Source organism: Harmonia axyridis, chromosome 1, assembly GCF_914767665.1.
Source record: "Harmonia axyridis chromosome 1, icHarAxyr1.1, whole genome shotgun sequence".
Taxonomy (NCBI): domain Eukaryota; kingdom Metazoa; phylum Arthropoda; class Insecta; order Coleoptera; family Coccinellidae; genus Harmonia; species Harmonia axyridis.
The window spans coordinates 15,398,605-15,415,625 of NC_059501.1; the positions used below are offsets into that span (position 1 = coordinate 15,398,605).

At 33.9% G+C, this 17,021-nt stretch overlaps 1 protein-coding gene across 7 annotated transcripts in view; it reads right to left on the bottom strand.

Annotated features, from left to right (window-relative positions):
• LOC123678143 (CREB-regulated transcription coactivator 1) overlaps window positions 1-17,021 on the bottom strand; it is a 31,537-nt gene that overhangs the window by 1,226 nt on the left and 13,290 nt on the right. For 2 of the 7 annotated variants that reach the window (XM_045614989.1, XM_045615022.1), the window contains 7 exons: window positions 15,338-15,491; window positions 13,550-13,720; window positions 13,372-13,422; window positions 13,032-13,139; window positions 11,862-12,035; window positions 1,717-1,951; window positions 694-905 (listed from right to left, as the gene is read on the bottom strand). In XM_045614989.1, the coding sequence (XP_045470945.1) occupies window positions 706-905; window positions 1,717-1,951; window positions 11,862-12,035; window positions 13,032-13,139; window positions 13,372-13,422; window positions 13,550-13,720; window positions 15,338-15,491 (1,093 nt within the window). In that variant the 3' untranslated portion in view covers window positions 694-705. The remainder of the gene's footprint in view (window positions 1-693; window positions 906-1,716; window positions 1,952-11,861; window positions 12,036-13,031; window positions 13,140-13,371; window positions 13,423-13,549; window positions 13,721-15,337; window positions 15,492-17,021) is intronic. The other 5 variants (XM_045615013.1, XM_045615039.1, XM_045615006.1 and 2 more) reach the window with 4 other exon arrangements.

The window sequence follows — 17,021 nt, forward strand, 5'->3', positions numbered from 1 at the left end:
GGTAATAAATTTTATAAGCCCAAGGACACTCTGAGAACCGATTTGATCAATCATAGGCTCGGTCGCCTTTTTTGAAAGGTTTCATTAAGATGCCTAGAAACCATGGTGCGTCTTCTTATAGCTGTAAAACTTTGGGACAGAACGGGAGATTTATTGATTTTGGGAGATTTTACTGCATCCGTAGATTTTTGGTGAAATATGCAATAACTGGGAGAATTGGCTGAATATGGGAACACATATAAACTGCTCACTAGTTATAACATTGCTTTTGAGTTGCAATGGGCGAGTGAGAGAAATCCACATGAGAAAATGTGCATTGACAATAGTTCTGTCTAATTGGCACTTGCGAACGCCAACAAACAATTAAAAAAACCAACGACGAAGAATTCTGCAGTAATGGAAAAAATAAAAGAGGTCTGATTTGGGTACCAACGATTGGCAAAATTCTGTGTCTCATGTCATACCACATGATAGCAGATTTTGGTAATATGTATATTTTTTCACAAAAACCTATATATTATAAGAAATAATTTCCCACAATCCATCTTAACTGAATATTATAATCGACTCTAATATACGCATGTCTATGGAAGCAGTTAAACACCAAAATGAACAGATAAAAAAGCGTTTTTACATGTTGATCAAGTGACTTTGAAAAGAATATACGAAGAAAATAGTCTTTGTTGAACTTACTTTTTATTTTTGTTATGAATGATCCAGCCTGAAATGTTCTTCTATGGTATCTGGTATGAAATTGATACCGTTTTCTGCTAAAATTTGAAATTCGTCTGAACCTAACGGTTCCAAACTACTTCTTAATGCATCTTCAGAGAACAATTCTTCCTCAAATTGCTTCACTGCTGCTAAATCTTGCCTAGTTGTGTCTTCCGATGCCGAGGAAAAGTCTGAATAGAAATATAAGTTAATTATTTCCAATATAAGTTCCAAGCACTGACGAGATCGACTTTAACTGCTTAATCATCTATTTTCTTATATTTACAACCAATGCAAATATTCAATAATATCGTGGAATGGAAAGGAGCCGAACAGGATGGAATTTTCTGAACTTCTGCACATTAGGTAGAATCACGCGAAACTTTTTGCGTTTTATATGTTTAAATTTTACACTGGATCCAGCAATTTATAGGCGACAGCAGAGATCCTTGCGGGGCTACGGATGAGAGTGGCCCCTCTGAAGATAGTACTTTGGTCAACTTTGATCATGGAGAGTGGAAAACCGACCGCAAGCAGTTTGTACATATCGCACCCATCCTCGAAAAAGGGGACAACTCAAAAAATACCAGTTTTGAGTTAGGACCAGCATTGACTTGACCTGTTTTGTCTTTCGAAGACAAAAACTTGTATATTTCAATCCTACTCCATGTGCCAACTCGAGTGTGTTTAATGAGCTAAAGGTTGAAGAGAGAAAACCAGAAACTAAAAAACCTCAAAACGTAACGAGTACTCACATAGAGTAATAAACATATGTTTATTACCGAGAGTACATATAACACAAAAAATGTCAAATTTTACGATGTCAATATCAGTGTTGCTAATTCTCAACTCAATACAATAAATAGTACCCTCGTATAACTTATTATATACTCTTAGTATGAAACATTCCTCAGATCCGCCAGTGCTTACAAGTTGGAGAGTTTTCCAAGTAAGGAAATTTTTCTTTGACTATTGTTTCGTCCGTTTTGAATTTTAACTTACCGGTCAAAGTAATATCAGGTATACTAGTTGGTGTATTTGGAGTTGTGTGTAAACTGGGCGATGTGGTAGGATACATAAGCTGCGATGGCGAGGTACTATAGTAGCCTCCATCCAATGTCAGTTCTATATTTGTAGCACCAGAAACATCTGACAGGGCTTGTGGATTGTTTGTTGTCATTTGGCTGCCCATATGTTGTTCTTCTACATAGGATACGGCGTTGACTGGATTGTCCAACTAAGAAAACATATTGAAATAAATTTATGTTTACTTCTAAATATCATTCAAATTCTTGTATTATATGCGGTGCTACGTAGTATAGGCTGAATATTCAATATACCAACATTAGATATTACATAAATTAAATTATTTGTTTTGAAACATTTAGTGACTATAATACGGTAGGAACATATTGAAAATCTTTGCAAATAAAAAAAGCAACTGAGAATTTGTGAAAGGTCTGAAGAATAAGTTGTTACTATTGATTCAATATGCACAATTTATTGCTAATTTATTCATTAATTTCCATAAAAGAGTTTGTATGAACTTTTAATATAACACATGCTCAAATTGCATTTAAATTCTTCTTCTAATTCAACCAATAATATAACTAATGACAGTTTTGTTATTTGCATTCTTTTTTCTATATGAATATTTTATTCTTTCGGATATTGCAGGTTGACAATCCAAGAAATGATCATAATTTGTAAACACGTTTTTATAACACACATACATGAAATTTTCAAATATTTCTAAATTAAAGAAATAGATCTCTCGCTCAACACTTGGTGAAACATCGTTATTAATAAATAAATAAAAACACTTGACTATACGTTCACAAATTTAATAAAATATTATATTACGTTGACATGCATGTTTCGGGTTTTACCCCATTCTCAAAACTAAACAGAATAATAAACGGTACAAATTATACATCAAACAAAACAGATGTTAACACCGGAGATAAGCGGAACTCCAGCTGATCGTTCACAATTGGCAATTTTTGTTTATGTGCTGAAGATATTTCTAAACATTCTAAAAGATCTAATCGCTTACTTTTCTCTCCTTCGTGTAAAATTTTGGTTTTATTGAAATCTATAAAATGGTTACAAGAGATACAATGAGTTGAAAACCCCGTTGTGGATTTATTTTGTAAAATAGATTTTTTATGTTCTTCAACCCTAACTTTGAGAGAACGACCGGTTTGACCAACATAAAAAGCAGGACATTCGTCACAGAACAACTTATATACACCACTTTTTTCTGAATCACTTAACTTATCCCTACCATCAGAAAACATTGATCTCAAATTTTTCTTGTTTGTACACACAATATCAACTCTGTTTTTTCTTAATCTATTACAAACTATGTCGCTAATCTGTGGAATATAATTAATATATACAAATCTCTTCATTTGATCTTTAGGTTGAGGTGGATAGATACAAGTTAAAAGTTTTTCACGTTGTTTTTTCAATATTAATTTATCTATTATGTCAGGAGAGTAGCCGTTGTTCTTTGTTAATAACTTTAACATCTCAACTTCTTTTTTGAAGTTATTCTCCGATAGAGGAGTGGAAATAAGTCTGTGCACAAGGGAATGAAACGCAGACATTTTAATTCTATAAGGGTGTGAACTACTATTATGAATGAGAACATCGGAAAAAGTTGGTTTTCTGTAAATATCAAAATCAAGATGGTCATTTACGATTTTTATCTGAATATCCAGGAAGTTGAGTGATTTATCCACATTTTCCAATTCCAAAGTGAACTGAACACCGTCATAAAATGAGTTAATAAGCTTTAGAAATGATTCGAGTTCTGAATCCGAGCCAGTCCAAATACAAAATACGTCATCAACATATCGCTTCCAGTACAGTACATATACAGTCAGATTATTATTCATTATGGAAAATATTTTCTTTTCCAAATGTGTCATAAAAATTTCACTGAAAAGGGGGGATGAAGGAGAACCCATTGGTAGACCATCTAGTTGTTGATAAAATTTCCCATTGAACTTAAAATAGCTCTGTTCAAGACATATTTGTAGTATTTTCATTGTTTCTTCAATTATTTCCGTACTGAGTGAAATATTGTCATGGAGTTGTTCACTGACTAAATTTTCACTGACTGAATTTTTTTCCCTCTGACCATAATGAACCCCAGAATACCCTTATTATATGCTCTTCCTAAAATACATAAGGAAAATTGTCCGATGAGACCCATTGTTTCATATACTCATGCACCATCTTTGAAGCTCTGTAAATTCTTGAATTCGATGTTACCAGGTATGATACAACATAATCCTATTTATTCTATCAAAAATACAGTTCAATTAACAAACGAATTAAAGATCCTCAAAATTCCCTCAAATGCCAGGTTGATTTCATTCGATGTAGTGAATTTATTTCCATCCATACCGACTGCAGAAATCAAAAATTTAGTCAGTGAACAACTCCATGACAATATTTCACTCAGTACGGAAATAATTGAAGAAACAATGAAAATACTACAAATATGTCTTGAACAGAGCTATTTTAAGTTCAATGGGAAATTTTATCAACAACTAGATGGTCTACCAATGGGTTCTCCTTCATCCCCCCTTTTCAGTGAAATTTTTATGACACATTTGGAAAAGAAAATATTTTCCATAATGAATAATAATCTGACTGTATATGTACTGTACTGGAAGCGATATGTTGATGACGTATTTTGTATTTGGACTGGCTCGGATTCAGAACTCGAATCATTTCTAAAGCTTATTAACTCATTTTATGACGGTGTTCAGTTCACTTTGGAATTGGAAAATGTGGATAAATCACTCAACTTCCTGGATATTCAGATAAAAATCGTAAATGACCATCTTGATTTTGATATTTACAGAAAACCAACTTTTTCCGATGTTCTCATTCATAATAGTAGTTCACACCCTTATAGAATTAAAATGTCTGCGTTTCATTCCCTTGTGCACAGACTTATTTCCACTCCTCTATCGGAGAATAACTTCAAAAAAGAAGTTGAGATGTTAAAGTTATTAACAAAGAACAACGGCTACTCTCCTGACATAATAGATAAATTAATATTGAAAAAACAACGTGAAAAACTTTTAACTTGTATCTATCCACCTCAACCTAAAGATCAAATGAAGAGATTTGTATATATTAATTATATTCCACAGATTAGCGACATAGTTTGTAATAGATTAAGAAAAAACAGAGTTGATATTGTGTGTACAAACAAGAAAAATTTGAGATCAATGTTTTCTGATGGTAGGGATAAGTTAAGTGATTCAGAAAAAAGTGGTGTATATAAGTTGTTCTGTGACGAATGTCCTGCTTTTTATGTTGGTCAAACCGGTCGTTCTCTCAAAGTTAGGGTTGAAGAACATAAAAAATCTATTTTACAAAATAAATCCACAACGGGGTTTTCAACTCATTGTATCTCTTGTAACCATTTTATAGATTTCAATAAAACCAAAATTTTACACGAAGGAGAGAAAAGTAAGCGATTAGATCTTTTAGAATGTTTAGAAATATCTTCAGCACATAAACAAAAATTGCCAATTGTGAACGATCAGCTGGAGTTCCGCTTATCTCCGGTGTTAACATCTGTTTTGTTTGATGTATAATTTGTACCGTTTATTATTCTGTTTAGTTTTGAGAATGGGGTAAAACCCGAAACATGCATGTCAACGTAATATAATATTTTATTAAATTTGTGAACGTATAGTCAAGTGTTTTTATTTATTTATTTCTAAATTACTGGATACTAGCAATGAGTTCCTATTGTTTTTCAATTCAGTTTATGTATGAATTATATTTAGTTACATATAGTAACTAAAAACATTGACACCTACATATTATTATCCAATTTCAACATTTGAACGCTCGTTCCCCGAACACGGAGCTACCTATATAATTTCGTGACGTCCGTATTTTTCTCATTTTGAACGGCCTCAAATGATAAGGCTCGAGTCAGTTATGAACGGAAAACCTAGAAACCAGAAATTTTCAGGTGAAGTTCGTAGTTAAGTTCAATCGAAATTTAATTTCCTGATAATTTTAAAGGTATGGTTTCGATTAAATTCTGCATGATGTAAAATAAGAGTTTTGAATTTTGTTCGAAGGACTATGGGGATCGTATCTCCAGAACTTGAAAATTCAGGCCAAAATATAGATATTGAGATTCTACAGATAAAATTATAATTTCGTACAGAATTTCGTGTTGATCGATCAGAACACTATCAAATTATTGAAAAAAACCTTATATTTTAGTGATAACAGATTCAACCGTGTGGAAATTGAAACTGTATACAATTTCAAGCTTTATAAGAAATTTCATTTCAATCTTTTCAGCAAAACCATCAAGTAAAATTAAAGAAAATATACGTAATATATCCGAATACGTTAATAAACACTTGATTGTTCATGCCGCATTTTAAAAGGATCGTATCATCAGAATCCCCCATTTATATACAGGGTGTCCCTAAATTGAAGAAGCAAAGGAAAATTAGATATTCCTTGGGTGATTAAAAAAAGTCCCATAAGCAAGGCCTACTTTGGTAAATTTTTTGGGTAAATAAGTACCAAAACTCATCATTAATTTATTCATTACAGCTTACTAACTGGATATTCATTATATTTTGGATATATTTCATTTCATGACATAGTTGGATGAAAAAATGTTCTGAAGGAAAGAAGTCCGCACTGTTCAAAAAAAATATTAGTCTGTAGATTTAAATTTAAAATTAGCATACGACGTGATGAAAACTTCAAATTGGAATATCTACGCCAAAAATGAGTTGAATATCTTGTGAAGGGAAAGTGTTATATGAAAAAAATATTGAAAATAATTCATACTTCCCGAAAACAAAGCGTTTTTGGGGCCATGTTTATAGGACTTTTTTTTTCTTGAAATGATCAGAGGAATCAGCAATTTTCGTTTGTACCTTCAATTTAGGAACAACCTGTATAACATGAAGACTACATAAATGTTTTAGGTATATGTAGTCCACGAGGGTGGAATATGCGCATGAGTGACGAGCGCTCAAAGGCTTATGGAGCTTATGGCTTTTTCGAATTTTTCCACATGTCATGGCATCTTATCAGGCATAAGTGACTCTTTGGAAGAAAAGATGAATTCTTCAGTGTCTCCTATTTTTCATTCACTTCATTATTTGAAGCAATTGTTAAGGCGAAAAAAATGGAAATTTGAAGAATTGCTGAAATATACAAACTTTTCGATGTAGTTTCTAACAACTCCTTTCAAATATAATTTTCATTCAAGAACATTAAAAAAAGTTTATCAATTATGTTGAAGAGATAAAATAATAATAATTATTCAAGTAATAAATCAATAAAGCATAGAAACAAGGTATATTAATGTGACAATGCTTCTCTAAAATACAACATGCACTAAACGACTAGAATGAACTGCTAAGCAACATCTGCTTCTGAAAACGAAAGATTGAATGAAGCCCCACACTCAAATGCTTGAACGTCTTGTTAGGAAAATTTTTCATAGCCACATCAGCCTGTGACAAAATTGTAATTCATTTGCTACAAATGCAAGGGAAATATTTTTTAACGGAGAATAAGGGCTATTTAAAATTTTCCTTGAAACAAATAAGCATAAACCATTAAACATATACTCGAACCATTTCTCATGAATGCAAATCGAAAAAATGAAGGGTAAGTTCTTGTTAGTTGGGTTAGTCACCTGTAACTGCGCACTCCATGTGCACCCAGACTCCATCAAGCTAGCAACCAACTGCGCCCAGTCCTACCAACACATATTCTCTATTAGGTACCTAATGTTGGATAAGCTGTTGCTCAGATTTTCCGGAGTATACCTTTTCAATTCATTTGATTTACGAGTTGTGTCATTTGTTTTATAGAACCTCATATATTATGTTAATCGCTTTAGTTATTGGAAGGAATAAGAAAAAAATTCATATAGACTTGAAAGAAATACTCGACTCTGCGTTATCATGGAAAATTGATTCAAGAAACAAATTTAGGAGTTCCAGAAGCAGATAGTCTACCAAATCTACAAACAATAAAGTTCCCAGAGGTATCTGGTAGAAGCAAGATTATACCTGGACAAATTGAAATAATCAACTTTTTCTGCCTTGGAATGCATCTTTAATCGGATCAATGTGGTGGATGACAGATTCTGTTCCCTGACATTTTATTTCTGAAAAATACGTGAACTTTAACTGAGGATTCAATCATTTCTATTCATATTTGAAATGATCCTTTTCATTTAGCATAATTTGATAAATTAATTTTATATGAGCAATGTAACATCGTTTATATGTTTATATTCGCGATAAGTATTAAATACATATATACCCAGGGTCATTATGAGTGTTACTTCCAGAAGAAATCATATCATTTCATGATTTTTTTTCAACACTGCGGAATGCGGATTATTACATTAAGAATGACACGACAATATCGGCATCATTACGGAAAACAGAGAATGTCGATAGATTTTTCATGTATTTCTTGTGTATATTTTGAATTCGACACGAGAACGACCTCGACGAAAATCTGGATCCTCCAGATCGGTAGCCGACAGTTGCCGTCAACCAGCGTCAGATTCAGGCCCGGTCTGGCTCCATTGGAGGCCCTCGGCTAGATGCTGATTTGAGGCCCCCCTTCAGGAAATAAGACGAGAACCTCCCCCGGCAGCGAAAACGTTCTCTTGAATAATTTTTAATTCTGAAGTTACACGCTTGTAAAGGGTGTTTTTTTTAGAGCTATAGAACATCAAATTGCAATAAAACAACGATGGATTATTCGATTGACATGAATTTTATTTATCCGCAAGATGATCTTGTGGCATTACATTTTAAATATGATTTCTGGCATATGACCGCCACGGCTGGCTCGGATGTAGTCCGATCTGGAAGTCCAATTTTCGATGACTTTTTTCAACATTTGTGGCCGTATATCGGCAATAACACGGCGAATGTTGTCTTCCAAATGGTCAAGGGTTTGTGGCTTATCCGCATAGACCAATGACTTTACATACTCCCACAGAAAGTAGTCTAGCGGTGTTAAATCACAAGATCTTGGAGGCCAATTAACAGGTCCAAAACGTGAAATTAGGCGGTCACCAAACGTGTCTTTCAATAAATCGAACAAGCACGAGCTGTGTGACATGTTGCGCCGTCTTGTTGGAACCACAGCTCCTGGACATCATGGTTGTTCAATTCAGGAATGAAAAAATTAGTAATCATGGCTCTATACCGATCACCATTGACTGTAACGTTCTGGCCATCATCGTTTTTGAAGAAGTACGGACCAATGATTCCACCAGCCCATAAAGCGCACCAAACAGTCAGTTTTTCTGGATGTAACGGTGTTTCGACATACACTTGAGGATTAGCTCCACTCCAAATGCTGCAGTTTTGTTTGTTGACGTAGCCATTCAACCAGAAGTGCGCTTCATCGCTAAACAAAATTCGCTCATGAAAATCGGGAACAATGGCAATCTCCTTTTGGGCCCATTCGACGAATCTACGCCTTACTTGATGATCGTTTGGCTGAATTTGATGAATTGCCAAACCAAACTGAGAATAAATCACTTGACAGCTGTTAAATCGGTCGCCATCTTGAACAGTAACGCCAACTTAAAGTTATATACCTCGAAAAAAAACAACCTTTACAATGCAAGTCCACTCGAGTCTTCAACTACAGTATTTTCTAGAAGCCTTTCATAAGCTTTTTATCGAATGATATACCGTACAAAAATAGCCAATTGGTCCATAACTGCTTCCTATATCTTTGGTAAAGTCTACCTTAACATTTAAATGAAATAAACTTGCCAAAAAACATCTTTTCAAAAATTTTTTTAGTTTAGTTTTATTCAGCTGGGGGCCCCCTTGGCCGGGGGCCCTCGGCGATCGCCGACCTGGCCAGACCGGGCCTGGTCAGATTGTGCTGGTATGTTCACTTATAGGTAAACCAATGCTCCAGATTTTCGCGTATAACGTTTGTCTGCTCTGCGTCGACCAAGTTTGTTTCTGGTTTTACTTCACAGGCAGTTTCAATGCGATATATAAAATTTTCAACAGTCTTTCGCAAGGTTGTAAGGTTCTCAAATCAGTCAAAAGAAAGAAGTCGAAGGAATTCATATCCGAAATTACGGAACATACGTGAATATGAATATCTTACCGAGAATAATTAATAAGCTTGCTGCAGCAGAATTTTGCTTGCACTCTTCCAACTTCGGATGTTGATATCATCCTTTCATATTTTATAAAAGCGATTTTCATGAGTTATGATGAGTTCAACCTTCTGTCAACAAAAAGATTCACACTAAGTATAGAAATGATGCCTTCTGGGTACTACACTTTTAATGTCACTGAGAATATATAGTTTCTTTATAATGAAATTTTGTCTTCATTTCAGATATATGAGGTTCCCTGTTTCATCAAAATAAGTTTGTATCTAATAATTGATTCTAATGTTATGAGATTTGGTTCGTTTTATTTTTATTTGCTATCTAGGACTGAGTAGTTTATTAATTTTGAAAAAAATTGCCTTTGAATATGAATCACCAGGAAGTGGACTACTTCTTTCTACTGTAAACCGTTTTCTTTAAGGGAAGGGCAACATTTAAAGACATTCACTACATTCAAGGTTGTGATATGGGGCAGAGCTACATAATTAAGATAAGTGTTTCAACTCTTTTCTTTTGTTATTAGGTTCTTTCACCTGCATTTTGAAGTAATCCAATACTGTTTATGAGCTTCGAAAATTCTAAATTGAAACTAATTGACAGCAGATCGCTATTTGATTAGTTCGCTGTTATCTTGTACTATTTTCTCATAGAAAATTTGTTTGTTGTCTGAATCCATTGTGTAACATATGGCGGTGCATTAATATAACAGCTCTAGAATACAGTGACTAGATACCCTTGAACATTGAATAGTCAAAATATTTGGGAAGACGAAGTAGGCCATAAAACATCAGTATTTATCTCTATTCAACATAACACACCTTTCAAAATAAAGCAAAGAACGAGCGACATTCGTTATCCTAGGCAAATAACAAAATTTTACACTATACAGTATTGGCAACGATACGTCTTGATATTTTAGATATTCACTGCAAGGAACGGAGATAAATACCATTAGTTGAATAAAGATGTGGTCATGTGATATACTCTCCTCTTGTTTCTAATTGGACCTTCACGTGTGAGGAAGGTAGGAGTCGCCGTACGTTTGACTTTCGGTATTATTTCTAACACGTAGATATACAGGGTAATTCACCGCAATGGTCTATTATGAGTTTATGGAAAACTGATCACAATTTTGTGTTGAAAATTTGCATTTTGGGGTTTGAGGCAATGATTTTCTACACGTTGCATAATGGCACTACGTACCCAGTTGCCGACTAACGCATTTGAATAGTATTAAGGTATACAAGGCACATAACGAAAAAATAATCAACTCCACTGTCCAAAATTATTGAAATACAGAGCATTATAAAATTCAGCAGTGCTTGTTCTATTATACAATGCCAAAGGTATCCAGCCACTGTATGAGCGATGTTCCCAACACATCTTTTTAAATATTTTCTATATCCGCTTCTTAATAACTCTTTAGATATTAGTGAATCATAAGAAACATGCAACATTCATGCAATCTTCATGATTTTTTTTACGCAGGATTTTTGAGTTATTATAATAAGATTTCACTTGGTTATGGAGGTTACGCCTCTGTATTTCTTCTAGAAAATCATTCGAAAAATAAGTGGCAATTACTTAGGTCATTTATACTAAGGGTTCGATTATAATTTGAATTAATCCAATCATAAAAACTATTATCCTAAAATCCCGAATGTGCTACACTCAGCAACATATTACCATTAAACTTACCACTCCCTGTGAGCATTAACATTTTAAGGACTCATTAGAAACCAAAAAAATCAAATTTAGTGTTTGATGGACGCCAACTTCTCGGGAAAAAACTCAAAAATGAGAACCCTCATTTTAATCGTCAATGAAATCTTCATTGAAAATATTCCCATGATGATGGAGTTAATGATTAACTGTAGCAATGCAATGATGGATGGTTAATGATATGGACCACATAAACATTGTTCAAGCATTCGGATATTGTGAAATCATAACTCACCATAGACAACTGCTCGAAATTCTGTTGGAATTGTGTAGCTTGTTGTGGACTGAAAAGGTTGTGATAGTCATTCGACAATGGGCTTGGAGCTCCTGGACTACAAGGAGCTGAATGTCTACCGCCCGGACTTGGCGAAGAATGTGGACTTGGTCGTGATCTGTATGTACCAGGCGGCTAAAAATCATTGGAACTTTTTCAAATGCTCCAAGAAGACTTATATGGAGTATAATAGAATTTATTTAGAATAATTAACATATGAAAGTCTAACAACCAATTGCAGGAACGTTCATTAAAATTTTAATCCTATGGGCCATCTGCACCGTTTTATGGAGGATTAAAATTTTAATGCGGCATTAAATTTTAATTAGCGTTCCTGCAACTGGGTATGTCAATTGTCTCGCCGACTTGCGCAATAGCCAAGAGCTGGAACGTGGAAACCACGTGTTGTCGCTTGTTGTTAGGATTTAATCAATTGTCACAAGCTATTGTCGTCAGCAGTTCAACTTTTTCCAGAGCTTTTTACTTGCAGTTTACTGAGTACACTTGAATTTTTTACGAGGTGCTTGTGAAAAAGCCGTCTTATAGCTTGTAAACTCGCCCCTCGTACTTCAGCCTTTATGAGCAAAAGATGAGGAAGTATAGTGTCACAAAAATTGGCGGAGTTTTTTTTTTTCAATGCTATTTTAGGGTTTTATACAGTTTTATTCCAATTTCAATGTTCATCACTTCTCAGCATCATCTTTTTCCTTCAACATTTACTTCCACCTCAAGTTCCTTTACCATAGTGTTCATGTATCTGAGGCTTCTTGTTCAACTAATGTTTTAAACAAATTTAATCATATGAAATTTCAAAATTATAGTATAAGCTATGTCCTTCATCCACGATGAGTGTACAATTCTATTTGTTATCCAAGAAATAGTTCTAATAGCAATTTTAAGTTTGATTTATGAACTCCCAATATCTTATTTTCATTAAATCTTGACTTTAATTATTTCAATACAGAAAAAAAATAATAATAATAACTGTTCTTTATTGGCCATTAACCGAAGTCCTTCAGCCTACAGAAAAAAATTATTCAGAAATAGTGAAAATTTTCACATAATTTCAGTATTATAGTGTAACAAATATATTTCTACATTCTATACGAGTGAGTATATCAATATACATACCGTTGGAGAAGATGTGGGGGGAGAACATCGTTGGCGATATATATTAGACATGTCATTATGAGGTCCTCTATCTATTACAACTGGTATATTTTCCTCTAATGATATTCCCTGAAAAAAAAAGAGTTTTCAGAAAATATCGTAAAACATCCATTGATAGAAGCTAAAGGAAAAGGAAAGTGAAAGTATTAACTACAGTCCCTTTTCTGTCAACGTGAAAAAGAAGCAGAATTTAAGTGTTAGGCTTTCTTCTATAAAAATATATTAAAAAATAGATTATTATCAAATGAGAAACATTTAAACCTTAATCTGAAGAAATGAAAAGACATCATTTATTACAAACCTTGTGAGGACGAAGAGGATATCTAGAGTTTACTGGAACTGATAAATGATTCTGTAACAAAAAACAAACATGCGAAACAAAAACAAAAATAAAACAAAATATTGATAAAACAAAAAAAAACTTGGATAAAACAGAAATTTAAATCAATATCATGCAGTTTTCAATTATATTTACTCACAGAGTGAGGAGGATGTGATGGTCCTTGATTGAAATGAAATTGGTTTTGATTTCTAACTCCTTGATGAATGTTAGTTGGTGATGGAGTAGGGCTTACATTGACTGGACTCTGAAATGGATTCACAGGAGTAAATGAATCAAGTTCTACGTACTGATTTGGAAATAAATAATCCTGTAAAATAAAGAAGACCATTGTTTTTGTTTCTAGTGAAACAATTAAGGAGTATCCAATGAGGTGGAGATGATATAATAATTGTAATATGAAAGATTTTGTACCAAGGTATTTCAGAATTTAAAAATGATTTATTATGTGGTATAATTTAAAATGACGAGAGAAAAAAATGACTTAGTTGAGCTTCAACTTAAAATTTTTAAAATAAAATAGCGATTATTTGGCAACCTTAACAAATTGTGTATAAAACATATTTGAAAGCCAGAAATACACCTAAAATATTTTATAGTAGCGATTGAAGAAACCGTTGAATATAATGCTGGCAAGTCGGTATCTCAGGATGTAATATCAATGTGTTAGAAAGAGGAGAGTGCATTCGCTATCTCAGAAAAATATTATACTCTGGTGCTGCATCATAATTGAAGTTCCATTTTCAGTTTGCCTTTTGTGATAGACTTGAGAACAGTAAGAAATGAAGGGCTTGGAACGTGATGTATTACAATTGTATGTTACAACTCAAAAAAAAAATATATATAAGTATCCACATGAGAGGTCTTATAATTTAGAAGAGCTAAGAATAAAAATATTCTATATCGCAAACTTGAGCACTAACTTTCATCAGTTGATTTTAACCCATTCATTTATAATTTTCATTTTTTTTATTAGCTTGATTTTCAGAATTACAATTTTTATTTGTAGACTTGATGTCAATTAATATCAAACCACTATTGTATTGTATCATCGAGATGAATAGTGATCGTAGTTGAATTACGATTATAACGTCATCGCAATATTAAAATATAAGAATACATTATTCACGTTTCATCAAAAAAAAGCTAATCTAAAATTCAGCTATTCAAGACCCAATAATGACAAACACGCCTACTTGTATCCGCTCAAAGTGATGTTGGTAAGAGAATTCATCAAATGACCGCATTACAAGTTTCCAGTCACCGACTGGAGCTCCTCGGATCAATTCCGAGCCTTTCTACCCTTCATTTTTATTGGTACAGTATAAGCAGAGCGTCAAGCACTCGGGCTGACTTCCACTTACCCCTGAAGCACCCCCCGAATTTGCGGGACTTCACGCACTGACTGCTAGCCAGTTTTTAAAATCGATTCGCTGGTTCATTTATGTTCAATTCGACAATTTGGTTTTGGCGTGTTACAGTCATAGCCAGGGCGTGAAGCCCTAGTGCGCCAAGACCCGGAGTGATTCGCATGTGACTGGAAAGCACTTATACTATAAATGGAAATGTATCTCTTTTCGTCGCATTGAATATCTACACTATCGAAATGTTTGCTGCCAATACTGAATAAAAATTGAAAAGAATAATCTGGTGACACCATTGCTCAAGATTTCTTAATTCGTGATATATATTTATTATTGTTTTCGAAATAATCATTATGTTAACATTAATTCATTACAAGGATAACCTTATTTAATTTTATGTATGCATGTGCCCTATGAGTCATTGGCAAAAGAAAAATAAATGGGACGCACTCAACTAATAGGGATATTAGGTGATGATAAAAATTTTTCCAAATTGTTGATTACTTTCAATAATAGGGATAGGAAAATGATTTAGTCACAATTATTCATAGGCCAAAACTTACAGAACCATAAGGAGAACTTCCTTGATCTCTGTCCTGGTCCAAAGGTACAGAAATTGGAGATGAGAAGTCCATATTTGTAAGATCTGGTAGGGAACCAGTATTATTTCCAATAGGTACTTGTGCTGAGCCTGACACCTGAGGCGAAGGATATACACTGTTGAAAAATGAGAGTTACAACACTAAATGATTTATTCTTTTGATGATTGGTGGATGAAATGATATAAAATGCCTATAATTCATTCTCCTCATTAGGTACACTATTTTGAATAGAAACAATATGACTGCATTTTTAAAATTAGGAGTACTTCACGTATTAAAAAGAAACCCATTACTTTTGCATGAAAAACAAGGCTTTAATTACCATAGTTAGAATGATCCGATTTAGGTTTGGTTCGATAACTTGTTGCCATTTTGAAGGTTATATTATTATGTCTCTCTCATAGAAGCCCTCGTCCGTATTAGCAAAAATTGGGACAGTCGATCTTCATAAGCCTCTGTTGAACCGAATTTTTACAAGCAAAATTGTTCGCCATGAACAGGAACAGAAGGTAATCACTTGGTGCCAGGTCCGGACGACAAGGTGGATGTATAACAATCTCCCAACCAAGCTCCCGGAACTTCTGACGAGTCACTATCGATGTGTGTGGCCTGGCGTTGTCCTGATGGAACATAATTCCTCTTGTATTGGCCAAAGCTGGCCGATTGCTTCTTCAGGCCGTCCAATTGTTGACAGTATAGTTCCGAGTTAAAAGTTGTGCCGTAGGGGAGCAGCTCGAGTAGTTAATTCTATGCCAATTTCATCAAGCACACAGCTTGGCCAGCGTTTACACCGGCTCACTGCGTTTCGACCAAGACCGTTTTCGCATGACGTTGTCGTAAGTGATTCACTTTTGATAACCAATAACCTGCCTCTTCAAAAATGGGTTGATTTCATTGCGATTCAGCAGCAATTTGCAGATGGAAATTCATGGTAACCACCGTTTTTTTTTTGTGCAAACTTTAGCTCTTTGGCAATCGACACAGTGCTTACATGAATATCAGACTCGCCAATGTCCATGATTTATCGACATTTTTGCCATTGGCTTTCCAGTACGTGGTTCATCTTTAACATTGAAACCAAAATTGCGCGTGATTGGTTGTTACAGTATCAGGACTATAAACACTGCTTACATTTTCGCCACCTGGCTTGCATTTTTGTCTTTATCGAAGAAAAACTGTAGAATATAGCTAGTGTCCATCTTTGATGCTCGCTCAAACTAAACTGAGTCAACTAATTACAAAACTTTTCAGAGAACTTTTTGTAATATGAAATCTCATGTTTCGAACGCCATCTAGTGCGAACACGAAATACAGAAAACTAAAGACATCCATTGGAAAAATAATGGATTTCCCTTTACTACATCCAATATATTTTCATTCAGTTGTCATACTTACTCGAAAAAAAAAGAACAAAATATTTATATATTGCCATAATTATTATTCATCAGTCTCTTATCCAAATTCAATTGAGGTTTTTTTCTGTAGACTCTGGATTTGGTTTCGTTTAATATATTTTTACTAGTTCCATGATTGTGTAATGCAATTATCGAGTATTACCTCATACAACATTTTGTAGTGGACTTAATATATTTATGATAAATGTTAATTTTAATCATCAAGTTATGTTACAGAGGATTGAGAAAAA